Here is an 18,586-nt window from a genome sequence, read left to right on the forward strand (position 1 = left end):
TGTACATGCTCACATCTGTACCAAATGTGACAGGTGTGATAACATTCAAGTCACAGCACCATGCATCAACACTGTCCCCGAAAAGCCTCAACACGGTGATGACGCTATGCTGTGTAGCTTACATCGTGTCTGTGGCGGCAAAGGTCCACGCTTCGCCATGACACAGGAAGTTGTTGTATCTTGACTGTAAATGCTCAAATCTGTACCAAATTTTACACGTTTGATAAAAGTCTCACCCTGAACACATGTGCAAACTCATTAACTGATGGTCACAGCGCCACCTACTGGCAACAGGCAGTAAGCTCTGACACTCTGTGTTTTAAATAACATTTTCTCAATGTGTTCCACACTTAATGTACTGGGACAAAACGTACAGTTACTGGTTGCTCCTTTGCGCCACACTGGAGACACAGGAAGTGACTTTTACGTATTTTGTGCAGCGTGACATTTCAGAGGTGCATCAGGAAAGCTGCGGCATCTGCAGTGCGGACGCAACACTATCTGAGGCTCTTTACGTGCGAGGGCTCGTCCAGTGCTGCTTGCAGCTTTAATATTTTAACTTAGTCTGTGGCATGTGATTCTTTTACCTGTAGGTAGCGCCACATGATTTAAAAATAGCTAATGGAGCAGTACTTTGCAGCAGCATTGGTAGCAGTCACAGCTATCAGCTAACAGCTCTCACACGCATTTACTTGTACTATGTAGTGACAAAACACGCTCTGTAGTGCAACATGGCAACCTCCATGTAAGGAGACCCGCGCTGTATGTAGATCGAAATGACTCATTCTACGGTAATAAAAACATTACGGATCATTATGTGAGGTCTTTATTCACCACTGAAAACACAGTTATGGATATTGTTTACTAGGTCCTCAGAAATATTACACACTGGACCTTTAAAGCGGAGCAATCGCTGCCCTGCCACCGCACAAACATTCGATTCAACTAAAGGCAAGACTTGACAATTCTGATTCGCCTATAAATCCTTAGTCGGGGACAGCCCTAGTATTACATATAAATGAGGTTTCCCATCTCAGCCTGATTTATTTCACGCTGTATAATATGTGAATCTGAATTACAATAAAATACATTTGTAAATTCAATGACTGATTGTTCTGTGAAATGAGAGACTGGTTAAATAAAATGAAGCTTGATATTTAGAGAAATAACTTCAACATATTCAGACAAACCATAACTTTATCTGACCTGAGGGTTTCCAGTTTACAGTGTGGACTCTGCAGTCCGACAGACAGCTTCACTCCTGAATCCTGCAGGTTGTTGTTACTCAGGTCCAGCTCTCTCAGACTGGAGGACTGGGAGCTGAGAACTGAGCACAGAGCTTCACAGCTTCTCTCTGAGAGGTTACAGCCACTCAGCCTGGAGAGGAAATAATCGAGAACAACAAGACAACAAACATTTGTTTTAAAACACTGAGTTTGGACTTTTGCTGATACAATATCTTTTCAGCAAGTGTTAAGATCTTTGTTGTTTTACTCTAAACATGTTGTAGATATGAGAATTAACCATCTTTGCACCAGTAATAAATAAACCTGCAATGATAATAAAGTGCATAGTATTAAACATAAAGTAGGTTTTCCATCTCAGCCAGATTTATTTCACGCTGTATAATATGTGAATCTGAATTACAATAAAATATATTTGAAAATTCAATGATTGATTGTTCTGTGAAATGAGAGACTGGTTAAATTAAATGGAGCTTGATATTTAGAGAAATAACTTAAATATTTTAAGACAAACTGTAACTTTATCTGACCTGAGTGTTTCCAGTTTCCAGTGTGGACTCCTCAGTCCTGCAGACAGCAGCTTCACTCCTGAATCCTGCAGGTTGTTGTTACTCAGGTCCAGCTCTCTCAGACTGGAGGACTGGGAGCTGAGAACTGAGGACAGAACTTCACAGCTTCTCTCTGAGAGGTTACAGCTACTCAGTCTGGAGAGGAAATACCATTTGTTTTAAAATGTTGAGTCTCAAAACTACACTGTATATAATCTCTTCTCAGCACATGTTAAAATCTTTGCTGTTTGACTTTGAACATGTTGGAGATGTGGCAACTAATCTTGACTGAATGAGGAATAAACAGACGACCAGTGGAACTGTAACCCCAGCTCTCAAAGAAGAGGAGTCAGTGCGCATGTGTGTAGTGGCAGAGGAGGAACTAGGGCTGATTTATTGGCTTTACTGGTGTTGTGCAGAGTTGTCGGCACCTCACGGGACATTCGGATCATTTATCACCATTGATGAACCACACAAAGATTATTATATCAGTTTTAGACAGTTACTTGAAATGGAGCCGCTGTTGGGAATTATTTTGGAGCATTATAGCCTAAATTGTTATCATTAATTACTAGAGCAATGGTGGTCGAGATTGTCATCATTTAAAGTGTTATTTTATAGTGTAAAGTTAGATCACAGTGTTAAAACTCTACAGCTCTGAGTGTGTGTGCTTTGGCAGAAAAGGGAGGGAGCACAGTGAGGCAGCATCAAAAACACCTGCAAAGGAAAATATAGAAGCAGATTTTGTGCAAACTGTATTACAAAACGTACAGTCCATCACAGTAAGAATGTCCTGTTTCTAGCACAGAGCACAAACAACACCAGTTTATTCCATAAAAGTCAGGTTATGGATGAAATGGCATGATCAAGCAGAGAGCATGCAGAGGACACAGAGAGGAGGAGCAGGCAGTCAGGGACTTTCCCACCAAATGTTTAGGCACGTGAAAATCTTGGACTTTCCCAGACTCAGGTGCAGTAGGAAAGAGAGCCAAGAGATGATGTGAAGCCAAGAAACAGAGCTATAAAAGGAGGTCCAGAAGGAGGTTGTTACATGGTTTTCATGTCGACTCTGTTCTGGTTACAGAATGGGACTCTATTTTGCACCGATCTCTAAAACACTCCGGTGGAACTTTTGTGTTCTAATTGGTGTCTGTTTTTGTTGATAATAAAAATGTTGGTAAAAGTTCAAGCTTTCTTATCTGGCCCAAGTCTTGAATTTTTACACGACATTACCGCGAGGAAGCGCGATGTGCGGCACGCAAAACTCTGCACAGGACCGGTGAATAGCAGGCGAGCAGAGAGAAAATGATCAACAATAAGCCTCAGTTTATTTGTAGTTTAGAGTGTAAGTTACAGTGACTATTAAACAGAGACTGCAGCTCTGCAGCTTCTCAAGATCAAACCGTGTGTAACCCTCGCTGCTCACAATCACCCTGCACAAGCACGTACATGATTCGACTATAGGCAGGACTTGACAATTCTGATTCGGCTTATATAGTTCATATTTCATTCTGAACAATATCTGAATACAACAAAATGCAAGCTACACATGATCACAGCTACTATCTGAGTGGTTATACAGACTCAGGCTGGAGAGACATCACTAACTAAATAAATAAGGTATTTATTTTTTCCTCCTGTTGAAAGATAGCAGAGTATTTATTGATGAATAAATCTCACTTACAGAGCTTTCTTGGAGGCTCTGACCACTGGCAGCAGCCTCAGAAGAGCCTCCTCTGAAGCAGAGAATTTCTTCAGGTCAAACACGTCCAGATCTTTTTCTGATGACAGTAAGATGAAGACCAGAGCTGACCACTGAGCAGGAGAGAGTTTATCTGTGGAGAGTCTTCCTGAACTCAGGGACTGTTGGATCTTCCCCACTAGAGAACGATCATTCAGTTCATTCAGACAGTGGAACAGATTGATGCTTTTCTCTGCAGAGGGAGTCTCTTCAATCTTCTTCTTGATGTACTTGACTGTTACCCGTTTGGTCTTTGAGCTACTTCCTGTCTGTGTCAGCAGGCCTCGTAGGAGAGTCTGATTGGTCTGCAGTGAAAGTCCCAGGAGGAAGCGGAGAAACAAGTCCAGGTGTCCATTTGGACTGCAAAACGCCTGGTCCACTGCACTCTGGTAGAACTGTGTCACTGCAGATTCATCTTTTCTTGTTTGAGACTTCTGGGAGGTTGATTGTTCTTCTGCCAGCAGATTGACACCAGAGTTGATGAAGGTCAGATGGACATGAAGAGCAGCCAGAAACTCCTGAACGCTCAGATGGACGAAGCAGAAGACCTTGTCCTGGTACAGCCCTCTCTCCTCTTTAAAGATCTGCGTGAACACTCCTGAGTACATTGAGGCTGCTCTGATATCGATGCCACACTCTGTCAGGTCTGATTCATAGAAGATCAGGTTTCCTTTCTGCAGCTGCTCAAAAGCCAGTTTTCCCAGAGACTCAATCATCTTCCTGCTCTCTGGACTCCAGTGTGGATCTGTCTCAGCTCCTCCATCATACTTGATGTTCTTCACTTTGGACTGAACCACCAGGAAGTGGATGTACATCTCAGTCAGGGTCTTGGGCAGCTCTCCTCCCTCTCTGGTCTTCAACACCTCCTCCAGAACTGTAGCAGAGATCCAGCAGAAGACTGGGATGTGGCACATGATGTGGAGGCTTCGTGATGTCTTGATGTGGGAGATGATTCTGCCGGCCTGCTCCTCATCTCTGAACCTCTTCCTGAAGTACTCCTCCTTCTGTGGGTCAGTGAACCCTCTGATCTCTGTCACCATGTCAACACACTCAGGAGGGATCTGATTGGCTGCTGCAGGTCGTGTGGTTATCCAGAGGCGAGCAGAGGGAAGCAGGTTCCCCCTGATGAGGTTTGTCAGCAGCACATCCACTGAGGTGGACTCTGTAACATCAGTCAGGATCTCATTGTTGTGGAAGTCCAGAGGAAGTCGACACTCATCCAGACCGTCAAAGATGAACACAACCTGGAACTCTTCAAACCTGCAGATTCCTGCTTCTTTGGTTTCAGGAAAGAAGTGATGAACAAGTTCCACCAAGCTGTACTTTTCCTCTTTCAGCACATTCAGCTCTCTGAAAGTGAATGGAAATGTGAACTGTATGTCCTGGTTGGCTTTGTCTTCAGCCCAGTCCAGAGTGAACTTCTGTGTTAAGACTGTTTTCCCAATGCCAGCCACTCCCTTTGTCATCACTGTTCTCATTGGTCTGATTTTTGAGGGTTTAAAGATGTCTTCTTGTCTGATGGTTGTTTCTGGTCTGGCTGGTTTCCTGGATGCTGTTTCAATCTGTCTGACCTCATGTTCATCATTGACCTCTGCAGTCCCTCCCTCTGTGATGTAGAGCTCTGTGTAGATCTGGTTCAGAAGAGTTGAGTTTCCTGCTTTAGCAATCCCCTCAAACAAACACTGGAACTTCTTCTTCAGCTTAGATTTAAGTTTAGGCTGACAAACTGAAGAGGGAGTTCCTGAATGAACACACAACAAAAAATACCAGTAACCTTAAGATAAAGCCAATATTTCACCATTCCTAAAGAATTAGTATTTGAACATATTTCCCTCCATCTCATGAGACATCAGTAAATGTCCTGTTTATCCAGCAGGTTAAATCTTTAGAGAAATCCTCTTACTGCTCTGCAGACTGTCAGCCAGCTCGTCCTGCTTCATTTTCCTCATGAAGCACAGTGTGGTCTTCAGAAAAAACACTTCCTCATCCTCCCGCTGAATCTCTAAGCGTTGGTCATCTGAACTCAGAGCCTTCTTGAACTTCTTCAGTTCATTATTCATAAAGGTTTTCATTTTCTCCTCCAGCAGCTGGAACAGAAAATTATATTAACAACACAATCAACCTAAAATCATGAACCAAACATCAGATCCATGTTGGACAGACTGACACTAAAAACTGCAGCCTGGAGATTATTGTGAACAGAATAGATGGAAAATGAGTTGTTGTACATGTACAGACCATAAATACGGAGTCCAGGTGTGTTTGATGCTGCTGGGCAGACTGACCAATGGGAACCTCTGAACTCTCCTGGTCGACTCTGGAGGAATCATGAAGAATTAGTCTCATTATGTCTGTCCACACAGAGATAAACACAAGGTAAAGGTTTGTGGTTGTGTGTTGGTGCGACCACAGTTGGGCACCTGGCGGAGCTACACACCAGTAACTCATCATACAACCATCCATGGCTTATATCCCCCGTACTTCTTGTCACCAGATTATTCCTCACCTCTCCTGGTGCCGAGGAAACAATGACCGGCTCGCCGTACATTATCCTTTACATAACGTAATCCCAGAATGTGCAACTTAATGTCAAAGACACAGTTCAATTGTTTCTGTAATCTGAAGTCCAATTTGAGTTTCAGTCTATGGCCTCCACTATGGGGCTTCTCCGTTCTTCTGTTTTGTGGTGCAGTTGTTAACAGAGGAATTGCAGAGCGTCCTCTGGTGGCCAAACTATGCAACACGCATGACATGAGTGAAGGATACAACTCTGTTTTGGTTAAATTTAAACTCGGGCACTGAATAAGTGGTCGTTCCCCCTCACTTTAACAAAGTTGTCAAAAATGAGATTAATTTATTTAACTCACTCAAAAGTGTCCAAACATTGTTCTAAATTAACTTCATAAAGCAATGAAACAAAAACTCCATTCATGCCATAAAATGTGCTCAGATAATGTTTGAAAGACTGAATCTCAACATTTAGGTGACTGGAAACTCACAACATGACTACAGTCTCTATAGTAGGCCTAAGAAAGCTATATTAACCTACAATAGATGGCCTACATTCATATTAAAATTAGTATTTCAATATCCCTACCAAACTGCTCATAATATTTAGCCTCACATGAGAAAAATAAAACCTATTTATTTTAACGGCTGCGTCAGGGTGTGTGAGAAACAAACAAATAAAGCAAATAAAAAAATATTAAACACTTTTCAAAGCAGCAAGTAGGCTTATCCTGCTGTAAAAACCTGTAGGCAACAGTAACCTAAGGCTTTTAATCAGTCTCTGTAGGATTATATCGCAGGTTAGCCGTTCAGCATAAGTTACCATGGAGATCTACCCCGGTAAGAAGTGAACCACCAAATGTGGACAGTTCTTGTGAACTACACACATTTGTCTCTAGTTCATCACTTTGATATATTCTCTAAAGTCATGTAACGTTACAAGCTAAACATTTTATGTGTTTATCTTAATAGACCACATGTTTTCAAAAAAGGAGCTTTGCACACAACCTCATCAGAGCTAATGACAATATTAGTAAATTTTAGCCCACCATGGTCAACTTTAATCATTTTCCAACAACAAAAATGTGGCTAGTGAAAATGCTGCGTGGCTAGTAACTTTGGAAAACTACTAGCCACATTGGCTAGTGAGCAAAAAAAGTTAATATCAAGTCCTGGTTGTAGTTATAACGTTAGTTAAATGAAATCTCAAAGCTGCAGGTCCTCGTTGTAGAGAGTCATGTAGTATTAGATACATTCAACAGCAGCTCACTGGATCACAGACGCCATGATTTAGACAGATGATGAGAAACGGTTTCTCGTAGCTTTGGTCAGAAGAGTGCAGGTAAAGGGATGAACTAGATGTGAATGAGCTACATTGAAATGATGGCAGATTATGTGTAAAGTGAAATACACATGCTTATTCTCTCTCTCTGTTTACAGACTGCTGAAAAAGTTCCTGCAACAAATATTCATTGATGTGCAATTGTTTACACGTTCACTTTTTGAGACTGTAATCGACTTTATTAACATAATCCATTTAGGAAAAGGTTTTATAGCCCACATACATACCAGCTTTCAATATCAGCCTGTTCTAAGTGGAGTTTATACAGTAATGGGGTCTACTATCCAAATCATTCTCTAAATCTAAATATCGGCTCTTTTTCACTTTAATATCGGCATCAGCCCCCAAAAACCCATATCGGTCATTTTCATTAATTATAATGTTGTAAAATAAACTGAACAAACTTCAGTTCAGGCAACGTGGAAAATGAGTTGGCTGGAAAACTACTGCAGCGCAGAACATGCAGCGCTGTAGCTCCCACTGAGGTCTGAAACAGTAACTTTTACTTTTGTTTTCCTTCTTAATGAAAGTGCTTTTTCAAAGTGTCCCTGTGGACATCAAGTCTTTGGACAGGTGTAAGCAGGGTTAGTTAAATTTAAGACATTTTAAGACCTTTTTCATACCACCTCATAGGGCTGCACGATTTGGAGAAAAAGTCATATTGCGATTATTTGTGAATCGATTATAATGGAACACATGGTGCTATGAGTCTGCTCGCTTACTTATCAAGGAAATACTGATATTTTGAAATGTGTATTTCTCAACTTGAACAAAGTTAAACAATATTTCTAACAATAACAAGGAAAACAGGTGTAAAACAGAACAAGGGGAGCGTGTTGCTCTACAGGAGGCAGCTAGAAGCAGTCGGCACCTCAAGACTTTTTTTAATGTCCAGGCTGTGATTGGTCGGTTGAGGAAAAGTGACTGACAAGCATGTCGGCATGTTGAACAACTTAAGGCACGGATACAGCCAACGTAAATGGCCCGCGAGCCAAATCCAAACCTTCCTTATCTTCTCCCAGTTCTCTTCTGTTTTTAGGGCCACATGACGACGTCCTGCGAGTCCCGATTGGTGAGGAAGGGACAGGCGATTATTAGAGATGCATCACATCCCCTTTGGCGAGTATGAGCTGTTACCATCAGGCAGACGGTACATGGTGCCATCGCTCCGAACCAACCGGGCCCGCAGGTCATTTGTACCTACTAGTATCGGATTTCTTAACAAACACTGAGATAATAAAACAGAGCTGAATCTTGGAGCTGCACCTCAGTGTAGCTTGTATGTTTGTGTTGGCAAAGCAGTTTTCTGGTTGTTGGTCTGTTGATGTTGTTTATTTGCTGTATGACACAAAGTGAATTTCTGCAAGGACTAAATAAATATCTATCTAAAGCTTTTGGGGTGTGTTTGTACTCTGATTACATTAAGTGAATCAAGTGGTGGGGACACAGGGGTTCAGATGAGGGGTGTGTCGATACACTTAGCTCACCTGCACGATTCACAATATTGAGTTCACCAGAACTAGACAAGAAAAGATTTTTACACCATTTTCCTTCAGAGGTTCTTCATCCTGTTCTGTTTTTGCATCTAAAGGCTGCTTGAAATAAAGTATTATATAGTACTGGCTTGAAAGCAGCGGGACAAGGAGTTGGGCCCCGGTTTGTTTTTTCCTCGTCCCGGTGATCGGCACATCTGGGTGATGTAGGTTTAATGTGCGTGAGCATGTTGGAGGTTTCCATTCACATAACGTTGCCCTACAACAGCACACAGACACTGTCCTCGTCTCAAACACACCTGTCTCTCCGTTGCTGTTGTAACATTCACTGACCGGGAACCTGCAGCGGGTCTTCCGCTCCGCTGTTTCATTAGCGCTCGCCACAGTGTGACTCACTCGCACGCCGAGCCGCCTGTTGTGCCAACATCAGCACCGCTGCACTCAGCCTCGTCCCCCAACATGTCCGGATCTCTGGCCTTCAGACACTTGCTCATTCGACCAGCTGAGCCACCAGCTAACATTAAACTTTTGTTTCCTTTCCTAACAAATGACTTGGATGGCAGAGCTCGTGCACAGCGAACACTCCAGATTAAAGCTAAGAACTGCGCTAAGAAAGTAAGACTGACGTAAACAATAACGTTATCTGTACTGCAGTATAACATCCAAGTCACACCAAACGGAGTAAATTCTAAAGTTACATACAGACAAAAAAAGTATTTATTTAAGATGTTACTGCATTTATTTAACTATGAAAGGACAAGAAAAAAATTAAGACCTTTGTAAATGAAATTTAATACTTCTAAGGCTTTATTTTAGAAAATTTACTTTTAAGGCCGGCAGCAGCTCAGAGTCTGGGAGCGCTCGGTTTCCATAGCAACCAGCACGCCAGAGTCCACTAACGATCCTCCTGTCAGCGCCACAGTTAGACTACTCTCCAAAGACCAGACTGTTTGAGTGAACAGGTGGATCACACTGAGTTTATTCCTGTTTTACTGACTGATCGCTGCCACTCAGTCAGCTGTGGTTACAGCAGGTTGTTCGTTCTTGATACTCAAATAATAAACCAATGACAAGCTCATGTGAAATTTAACCCTCTGCTTCTTGTTAATAAGATGTTGCTGCTCGTCAGGACGAATCTGTTCTTCCAAATGTTGCTCATATTAGAAAGTAACTTGATGTTGACTTACTCTCTTCCTTTGAAAATAGTGGTGGGTCCAATGGACCAGTTGCTTTTGAGGGACACACAGCTGGGTTCAGGTCCTGGTTCAGATTCATCCGCTCCAGGAATGTTCCTGTTAGACAGAGAGGAAGTTCAGTTTTTAGTCTTCGGCCACAGAAGCTGCTGGAGAAACTAGCAGCTATCAACAACAAAATGATCAACTTAATGACAAAAACTGTAAAACCCATTTCTTTCAACCTGAGGATCTGCCGTCATGTTGATTTCAAACTCTGACTGAAGCTGAAGAGTTTGTTCAGAGATGTTTCATGAATTCTAATGTTGTGAAATACACAGAATGAACTTCAGCCAAAGTGGAAAGTGAGGCAGGAGCTGGCTGTAAAACTCACTGGACACATTCAGAACATGCACCGCTGTAGCCTGGACCTGGGGAACTTGTGCTTTTGTGGTCCTTAATGAAAGTGATCTTTGTGTCTAAGTGACATCACAAAGTGCCTCTGTGGACATCTAGTCTTTGGACAGCTGCAGTGAAACAAGCGCTGCACAAACAGACGAGACTCGTATCTGCTGCAGTGTCCACTGGTAGCTCATGTTACTTCACTGTTAAACCAGCGTTCACTGAAAACGTTTCATTTAGTTTAGCTGCAGACGGGAGCAGCTCAGAGTCTGGGAGCGCTCGGTTTCCATAGCAACCAGCACGCCAGAGTCCACTGACTGATCTTGGGCTGCAGCTAACGATGATTTTAGTAATCGAGTATTCTACAGATTATTTTATTGATTAATCTAACAAGAAGAACTTTTGCTTGCCGCCCCCCTTCGTTACCGGGATCAGCTGTGTTAGTCATGACTGTGACGTTACAACACAAACTCACGGCCCAACCAGGCGGAGAACATTAAACGCACATGTGTACATATACAGCTGAAGACTGCGGCTTACTTTAGAGACCCTTCAACTCAACAATCAGTCATGATTTCAGTTCAATGCTAAAGTTACTGTTACCTTGTTTGGGGTCCGCTGCGTGGACTTGATGCCAGACCGGGTGCTTTCTGATCAGATGCTGAAGAATTTCAGTCATGCTGTTACAGTACGTTAGTTTCATTTTACGGTGGACAGACTGTAACATTACAGAGTTATTTTCTTTTAGCTTGAAATTATTTCTTATTTTAGACACTCTGTGTTTTTATCTGGCCAGTCTCTTCTTTGTCTCGCGCCATTTTCTCTCTTGCTCCACTTTGCAAAGAGCGCCATCAAATCACGTCACCTTAACTTGATCACAGCATATGTGCGATGCCCCACAGTAATAAATGTCCCTGTGAAACAGTGTGCTATATAGTTATGTGGATTAAATGAAGCATCGATGCAAAGAATGTGTTGATGCTTTTAAGTAGTCGAATTATTAGAATTTTGATAATAAATCGTTTCAGCCCTAGACCGATCCTCCTGTCAACGCCAAGGTTACTCTACTCTCTAAAGATCAGACTGCGTTTCATTGTAGAATTATTTCCTTTCTGACAGTGTTAATAAGATGTTACTGCTCGTCGGGACGAATCTGTTCTTTCAGATGTTCTGTAATGTTGCTCATATTAGCAAGTAACTTGATGTTGACTTACTCTCTTCCTTTGAAACATAGTGGTGGCTCCATGGACACGTCACTTTTGAGGGACACACAGCTGGGTTCAGGTCCTGGTTTTGATTCATCCGATCCAAGAATGTTCCTGTTAGACAGAGAGGAAGTTCAGTTTTTAGTCTTCAGCCACAGAAGCTGCTGGAGAAACTAGCAGCTATCAACAACAAAATGATCAACAGAGCAAAGTTCAATAAAGTCTGAAGCTCTTCACACAGAATGTCGTCAGCTCTCTGCTCATCCTGTTCATTCATTCTTTGTCTTTGTGGGAGAATAAAAACACTGTAAGGCCTCCAGGACTAATGTAATCTGACATGTTCCTCTATGTGGAGCCAAGACTCCATAATGAGAATCTCTCTCACTGTTAATCCTCATCGTACCCCATGTTTGATGATGAATCACTTCCCCACAGATCTCTGTCTTTGTCAACACATTTTCTATATAAGACAAGTTATTTGACTGTTTGCTGTAAGAAGCTGCATTATGCCAACAAAGTGCATTAATGATGAAACCCTGCTGCCATGCTGACTTCAAACTGTGCTGACTGAAAATCCTCTCTCACCTCTCATGTTCGATCTCTCTCTGAGGGTCTCCCTCCTCTTTGTCCTCACACTGACTCATGCTGCTGAACTCACATCCACATCAGCTCACACACTTTCACCTGGAGAGGAAACACAAATCAAACAAATCAATAATTTATCCAAAATAAATATTAAAAACTTTACTTATTAATAATCCAATATATTATTCAATCCTCCTGAGAAAGACACACATAAAGCTCATTAGAACAATGACTTTATCTCTTAAAATCAGTGTGATTTCCACGTCACTGCTGTGTTATGATGTTGATAACACCAGACTCTATTTATCGATGCCTGATCAGAAATATAGGGGAGACCGGGTATGTTCTCAAACTTTTATACCAAGTACCCACATTTATTTACTACAAATGGCACAGTTCACTCTCTAATGTTCTGTAGGGAGGGTGACGGGGCGTTTAAAATGTTTTGTGTTACAACCTTTTTATATACAGTCTATGGTTCCAGATGACATTCTGCAGTTCACTATTGCAGCACCAGGTGGCGCCACGTGCTTTCTAAGCACCAGTAGAGGAAGATTTCAGCCACATGTGACTCAACAAGGAGTGAACTGTGTCTCCAACTTGCAGTAAAGTTTCATCTCACTGGACAAGTGTTGTGTCGCTGGTTTGAAGCAGCCTGTTATTATTGATCTGATGTTTTTACCTACCTTTCATATATTTTTCTAGTATTTTTTCTGTTTTTAATATACATAACTTCTGGTTTGACTGTAAAGTGTCTTCAAGTGTCCTGAAAAGCGCTATAGAAATAAAATGTATTATTAATTCTTCTGATCACAGATTCATCCTTTTTCTATTTTCAATTCAATTCAATTTTATTTATATGGCGCCAAATCACAACAACAGTTATCTCACAGCGCTTTTCATAAAAGAGCAGGTCTAGACCGTACTCTGTGATGTTATTTACAGAAGCCCAACAGTTCCCACCAAGAGCAGCACTAGGAGACAGAGGCAAGGAAAAACTTCCTTTAAGAGGCAGAAACCTCGAGCAGAACCATGGCTCAGGGTGGGCGGCCATCTGCCTCGACCGGTTGGGGTGAGAGAGAGAGAGAGAGAGAGAGAGAGAGAGAGAGAGAAAGAGAGAGGGAGGCAGCCTACACAATATACACACAGAGGTACAGACAGTAAAGGTGATGTTGCTATAGACTGAATGAAAAATGGTACAGATATTTATAGTAGTGTTAATGATAACAATTGTATTGTTAATGATTATAATAACAATAAGACTAGCAACAATAGTCGTTGCAGCAGAGGGTGTCGAGCAGGAACACGGGGGCAGCAGGTGACCCGCAACCACAGATCCAGACTCCACAGCTCCAGAGCCAGAAACACCTGCAGGAGTGATAGGAGGAGAGAGGAGAGGGACGAGAAAGCACAAGACTACCAGAAAGGGGAGAAGTTGTGTTAGTAACATGCAATAATGGGATGAGGTTGCATACAGAGGGAGAGAAAGTAGAGGAGAGAGGAGCTCAGTGCATCATGGGAAATCCCCCGGCAGTCTAGGCCTATAGCAGCATAACTAAGGGATGGTTCAGGACTACCTGAGCCAGCCCTAACTATAAGCTTTATCAAAGAGGAAAGTCTTAAGCCTACTCTTAAATGTGGAGATGGTGTCTGCCTCCTGAACCCAAACTGGAACCTGGTTCCACAGGAGAGGAGCTTGATAGCTGAACGCTCTGGCTCCTAGTCTACTTTTGGAGACTCTAGGAACCACAAGTAACCCTGCATTCTGGGAGCGCAGTGCTCTGGTGGGGTAGTAAGGTACTATGAGCTCTTTAAGATAAGATGGTGCCTGATCATTAAGAGCTTTGTTGGTAAGAAGAATGATTTTAAATTCTATTCTGGATTTTACTGGAAGCCAATGCAAAGAAGCTAAAACAGGAGAAATATCTATTTTCCTTTTCTTGTCAGAACACGTGCTGCAGCATTCTGGATCAGCTGAAGAGTCTTAATGGACTTTTTCGAGCAGCCTGATAATAAGGAATTGCAGTAATCCAGCCTAGAAATAACAAATGCATGGACTAGTTTTTCTGCATCATTTTTAGACAGGATGTTCCTGATTTTCACAATATTACGTAGGTGAAAAAAGGCGGTCCTTGAAATTTGCTTAATGTGAGACTTAAATGACATGTCCTGATCAAAGATAACTCCAAGATTCCTCACAGGGCGATGCCATCAAGGGAAACTATATCTTTAGATAATGCATCACGGAGGTGCTTCGGCCCCAGAACAATAACTTCACTTAGGTCTATAGTTGGCTAAAACATCCGGATCAAGTTTGGGGGGTTAGCTACAGCACTATCAGACAGACATCTTGTATAGAAATTTTTGCCCAATGGCGTGTAGTTCAGCAATACAAACTCAAAAGTTATCAAACAGTGGTCGGACAAAGAGGGATTCTGTGGGAACACTATTAAATGTTAATTTCAATACCATATACCAGAACAAGGTCGAGGGTGTGGTTAAAACAGTGAGTCGGTTCATGAACACTCTGAGAGAAGCCAATGGAATCTAACAAAGAGATAAACGCAGTACTGAAGCTGTCATTCTCAACGTCCACATGAATATTAAAATCCCCTACAATAATAACTTTGTCCGTTTTAAGGACTAAAGTTGACAAAAACTCTGCAAATTCAGATAAGAATTCAGAATACGGACCAGGTGCTCGGTACACTATAACGAAGAGAATTGGTTGCAGTGATTTCCAACTTGGGTGCGAAAGACTAAGAACAAGACTTTCAAATGAGTTATAGTTTAGTTTAGGTTTAGAGCTGATTAGTAGGCTAGAGTCGAAGATAGCTGCAACTCCACCTCCTCGGCCTGTGCCTCGAGGAATGTGAGTATTAATATGACTGGGAGGGGTGGATTCATTTAGGCTAACATATTCTCCATCACCCAGCCAGGTTTCAGTAAGACCAAATAAATCAATATCATAATCTGATATTAGTTCATTTACTAGTACACCTTTAGAAGAGAGAGATCTGATGTTTAAGAGTCCACATTTAATTTTACTATTAGTTTGCACTATTGCTCTTGTGGTTTTAATTTTTTATGAGGTTTTAATGCACAGCTCCTCTTCTGTTTACCTTTTTAAATAATTTCGATGGTCGGGGGGCAGACACCGTCACTATAGGATTTTCACTAAGTAACTCCTGAAATGGAGGAGCAGAGAAGTGTGTTAGACTGCGACTCTGCGTAGGGTTTCGGGTGGGTAACTGCTGAAAAAGAAGGGCAGAGAAGTGTGTTAAACTGCGACTCTGCCTCCTGGTCTCAACTCTGGGTTGTCATGGATTTGGTCCACTAATAAACTTGGCCAGATTTCTAGAAATGAGAGCTGCTCCTTCCCAAGTGGGACGGATGCCGTCTCTCCAGATCAGACCAGGTCTTCCCCAGAAAGTCTGCCAACGATCAACAAAGCCCACATCGTTTGCTGGACACCACCTCGACAACCAGCGGCGGAATGACGACATGCGGCTATACATGTCATCACTGGTCAGATTTGGCAGGGGTCCAGAGAAAACTACGGTGTCCGACATTGTTTTTGCATATGTACACACCGACTCAACATTAATCTTAGTGACCTCCGATTGGCGTAACCGGGAGTCATTACCGCCGACGTGAATAACAATCTGTTTTGTCAGTAAAACAAAGACAGTTTTCATCTGAATGAATTCCAGTGAATCACAAAGCTGCTTTAAGTGTAACAGTCAGATCACAGCAGCTCAGTGAAGAGGATTCATAGAGAAATGTATCTACAAATGATTCAACATATCACAATAATACAGTTTCCAATAATACATTCACATTTATTGACTTTAAATAGAGACGTTTCTTGAAATCAACACCTGCCTTTAAACACAAAGAATAACTGTTCCCCCTTTAATTAGAACCAAATAAAACTTTGTTCTCCAGGAAACTTCAGAGAAATTATTAAAAAGCCAACGAGATTCTGAAACCTGGTAATTTCCTTGTTAAAAACTGGTTTAAAGCATGTTGAACGCATCATGATGACATCAGGTAAGCGGTACTTGATTTGTTGGTGAAGACATGTACCCGCCCTACTCTGCCTCTGATTGGTTTGATACCCTGATTCCCCAACAATCTCACTCCTCCTGCCTAAACCTATCAAAACAATGGGAAAACCGAGTGTAAACCAATCAGAGGCGGGATAGGCACATGCCGTCACCACACTAAAAAAAGTTTCTTACTGTAGAGACATGCAGTCTCTTTATAAACACATGAACAGTGATGTGCAGCAGGTCTGTGGACCAGAAGTGGTCAAAAACATCCAATCAGTGAACCAGTACATCAAGTACTCACAACTGTTAATACTACACTGAGCAAATACTCTGTTCAAAGAAAAGGTCCTGCAAGTTTTACTTTAGTTAAACAAGTATTAAGATAATGACATGTAACAGTAAATGTTTCTAATTTAAATTACTTTATAGACTATTGGATAGGTTAATCTATAATATTCCTTCATATTTTACTTGTTGACCAAATATTTTTTGTGTAAAATCTGAATCTGCAAAGTACCTGATTACTTTTTTCACTGGAGTCATTAACTTTTGTTTTTCTTTCTCTGCTCACTGAACCAGCCAATAAAAAGTGAAGTACTTGTACTTTACTTGAATATGTTCATTTTATGTTTCTTTATATCCATGTGCAGATTAAAATGTTAGATACATTTTACAAACTGATAACACATGATGCTCGGTGACATAAGCAGCACATAAAGGTCATGGAAATATAAAAATGAGTTTATTAATAGCAGATTGTTTTGTCAAAATCTTAATCTAAAAAGAAACAAAATGTAGATTAGTCAAGTCTCTCCCTCTGAGATGTACTGCAGTAGAAAGGAGCAGAAATACTCCAGGAAATTACTTAGTAGGCTGGAACTGCTACTTTACTTACTTTCCACTTCTGCAAGTTACACAAACAGATCGAGATAGAAAATTATTAAAGATGCGTTGAAAGGAAATCTCTTCAGATCAGATTTAAATTGTGCTAAAATCTTCTTTAATTAAACAAAAATAAAACTGAAGTGATTGTTTTTGAAGCAAAGAAAGAACAATTAAATGTCAGTAAAGTGGATCATATAACTCTTTCTGCTCGAAGAAGTGACTTAAAAAAACAAATGCATTTCTGATCTTCTGCTACGTTATGAACAATCTAAACCTCTCATGTTGTCTGGGATCAGGTCTGCTTTATGTTCCCAGAGTCAAAAACATGGAGAAGCAGTGTTCAGTTTTTCTGCAACATTTATCTGGAACAAACCAAGAAAAGTGCAGGTCTGCTGATTGGATCAAACTAAAGCTAACGATAAATTCAAATAAAAGCTAGAACAAATATCTCTGCACTACATGTAAGCAAACAGACACACAAAGGCATCAAAGTTTACCTTTCTAAAGTTTTAAATATTTTGCTTTTAGGCCTAAATTCTTGTTTCTGCAAATTAAACTTGACTCTAGTTGAAGCCTTCTTTTTTTCAGCATTGTCTTACACCTCGAGAATGATGACTGCTTTAATTAATATGAAGAAAATAATGTTATTTTAAACACGATACTCAAAGCAAATCTCCTTAAAGCACAGTGAAGTAATTTTAGGATACAGTGTGTTGACAAAAAGGGTGTTGAAATGTGTTGAGATGTATCACATGACTAAATACTTGAGTGGAATCAGGGTTAGCCTTCGTTAGCAGCTACCATCTGTTAGCCCCAATAAAATAAAAAACTCAGGATAAATTACAGTTAAATCATGAATCAGTGATACTGTAATTAACAGCTGACCTCTTTGCAGCAGAGGGTTGTTATCCTTTAAAATGAACGAGGCGTTCCTTTGACCGGTCTCTCTTGGACACACAGCTGAATCCAGGTTCAGGTTCAGCAGAGACTGGTCTGTTATATAGTTTTTAGTCTTCAGACTCAGAAGCTGCTGGAGAAACTAGCAGCTATCAACAAGAAAAGGATCAAAGTTCAATAAAAAGCGGAATGATTTCAGTCTGAGTATCATCAGCTTATTTACCCTTAGATTTTGGACCAAACCAGACCAGGACTAAATGTACTGATTTCTGCAGATTTTACTGTTATTGACAGATAACAAACTTAAGTTTTGGCTCATCAGCAGCAGCTCTGTTGGCCTGTAACGTTTGCACTAGACTCACCACAAATATCTGACGGTTACTTACAGACTTTGGTAAGTGAAGTATTTTTGGACAACATCCAAAGAGGAAGTTTCAGACTAAAAAGACTTGAACTTGATTTGTGGAACTCAGACTGCTGAAGCCTCATTTTATCCTCAGCTGTCCTTT

General features: G+C 41.2%; 3 protein-coding genes across 16 annotated transcripts in view; 1 reads left to right on the forward strand and 2 right to left on the reverse strand.

Moving 5' to 3' along the window:
* The window catches only part of LOC119910112 (nucleotide-binding oligomerization domain-containing protein 1-like), a 1,078,472-nt gene that overhangs the window by 167,803 nt on the left and 892,083 nt on the right, over nucleotides 1-18,586 (reverse strand). The gene's annotated exons all lie outside the window — the stretch shown is intronic.
* The window catches only part of LOC119903097 (NACHT, LRR and PYD domains-containing protein 12-like), a 242,149-nt gene that overhangs the window by 161,822 nt on the left and 61,741 nt on the right, over nucleotides 1-18,586 (forward strand). The window lies entirely within an intron of this gene.
* The window catches only part of LOC119913759 (NLR family CARD domain-containing protein 3-like), a 34,263-nt gene that overhangs the window by 8,803 nt on the left and 6,874 nt on the right, over nucleotides 1-18,586 (reverse strand). For 5 of the 14 annotated variants that reach the window (XM_038734708.1, XM_038736146.1, XM_038733972.1 and 2 more), the window contains 8 exons: nucleotides 12,241-12,339; nucleotides 11,665-11,769; nucleotides 10,064-10,168; nucleotides 5,772-5,850; nucleotides 5,437-5,620; nucleotides 3,477-5,274; nucleotides 1,775-1,948; nucleotides 1,207-1,377 (listed from right to left, as the gene is read on the reverse strand). In XM_038734708.1, the coding sequence (XP_038590636.1) occupies nucleotides 1,207-1,377; nucleotides 1,775-1,948; nucleotides 3,477-5,274; nucleotides 5,437-5,620; nucleotides 5,772-5,850; nucleotides 10,064-10,168; nucleotides 11,665-11,769; nucleotides 12,241-12,299 (2,675 nt within the window). In that variant the 5' untranslated portion in view covers nucleotides 12,300-12,339. Of the gene's footprint in view, nucleotides 1-1,206; nucleotides 1,378-1,774; nucleotides 1,949-3,476; nucleotides 5,275-5,436; nucleotides 5,621-5,771; nucleotides 5,851-10,063; nucleotides 10,169-11,664; nucleotides 11,770-12,240; nucleotides 12,340-18,065; nucleotides 18,256-18,586 lie in introns of those variants that run through there. The other 9 variants (XM_038738280.1, XM_038739064.1, XM_038737569.1 and 6 more) reach the window with 6 other exon arrangements.

The sequence above is a fragment of the Micropterus salmoides genome, unplaced genomic scaffold, assembly GCF_014851395.1.
Source record: "Micropterus salmoides isolate LMB-PRFRI ecotype aquatic unplaced genomic scaffold, ASM1485139v1 Ms_hic_scaffold_1, whole genome shotgun sequence".
Taxonomy (NCBI): Eukaryota; Metazoa; Chordata; class Actinopteri; order Centrarchiformes; family Centrarchidae; genus Micropterus; species Micropterus salmoides.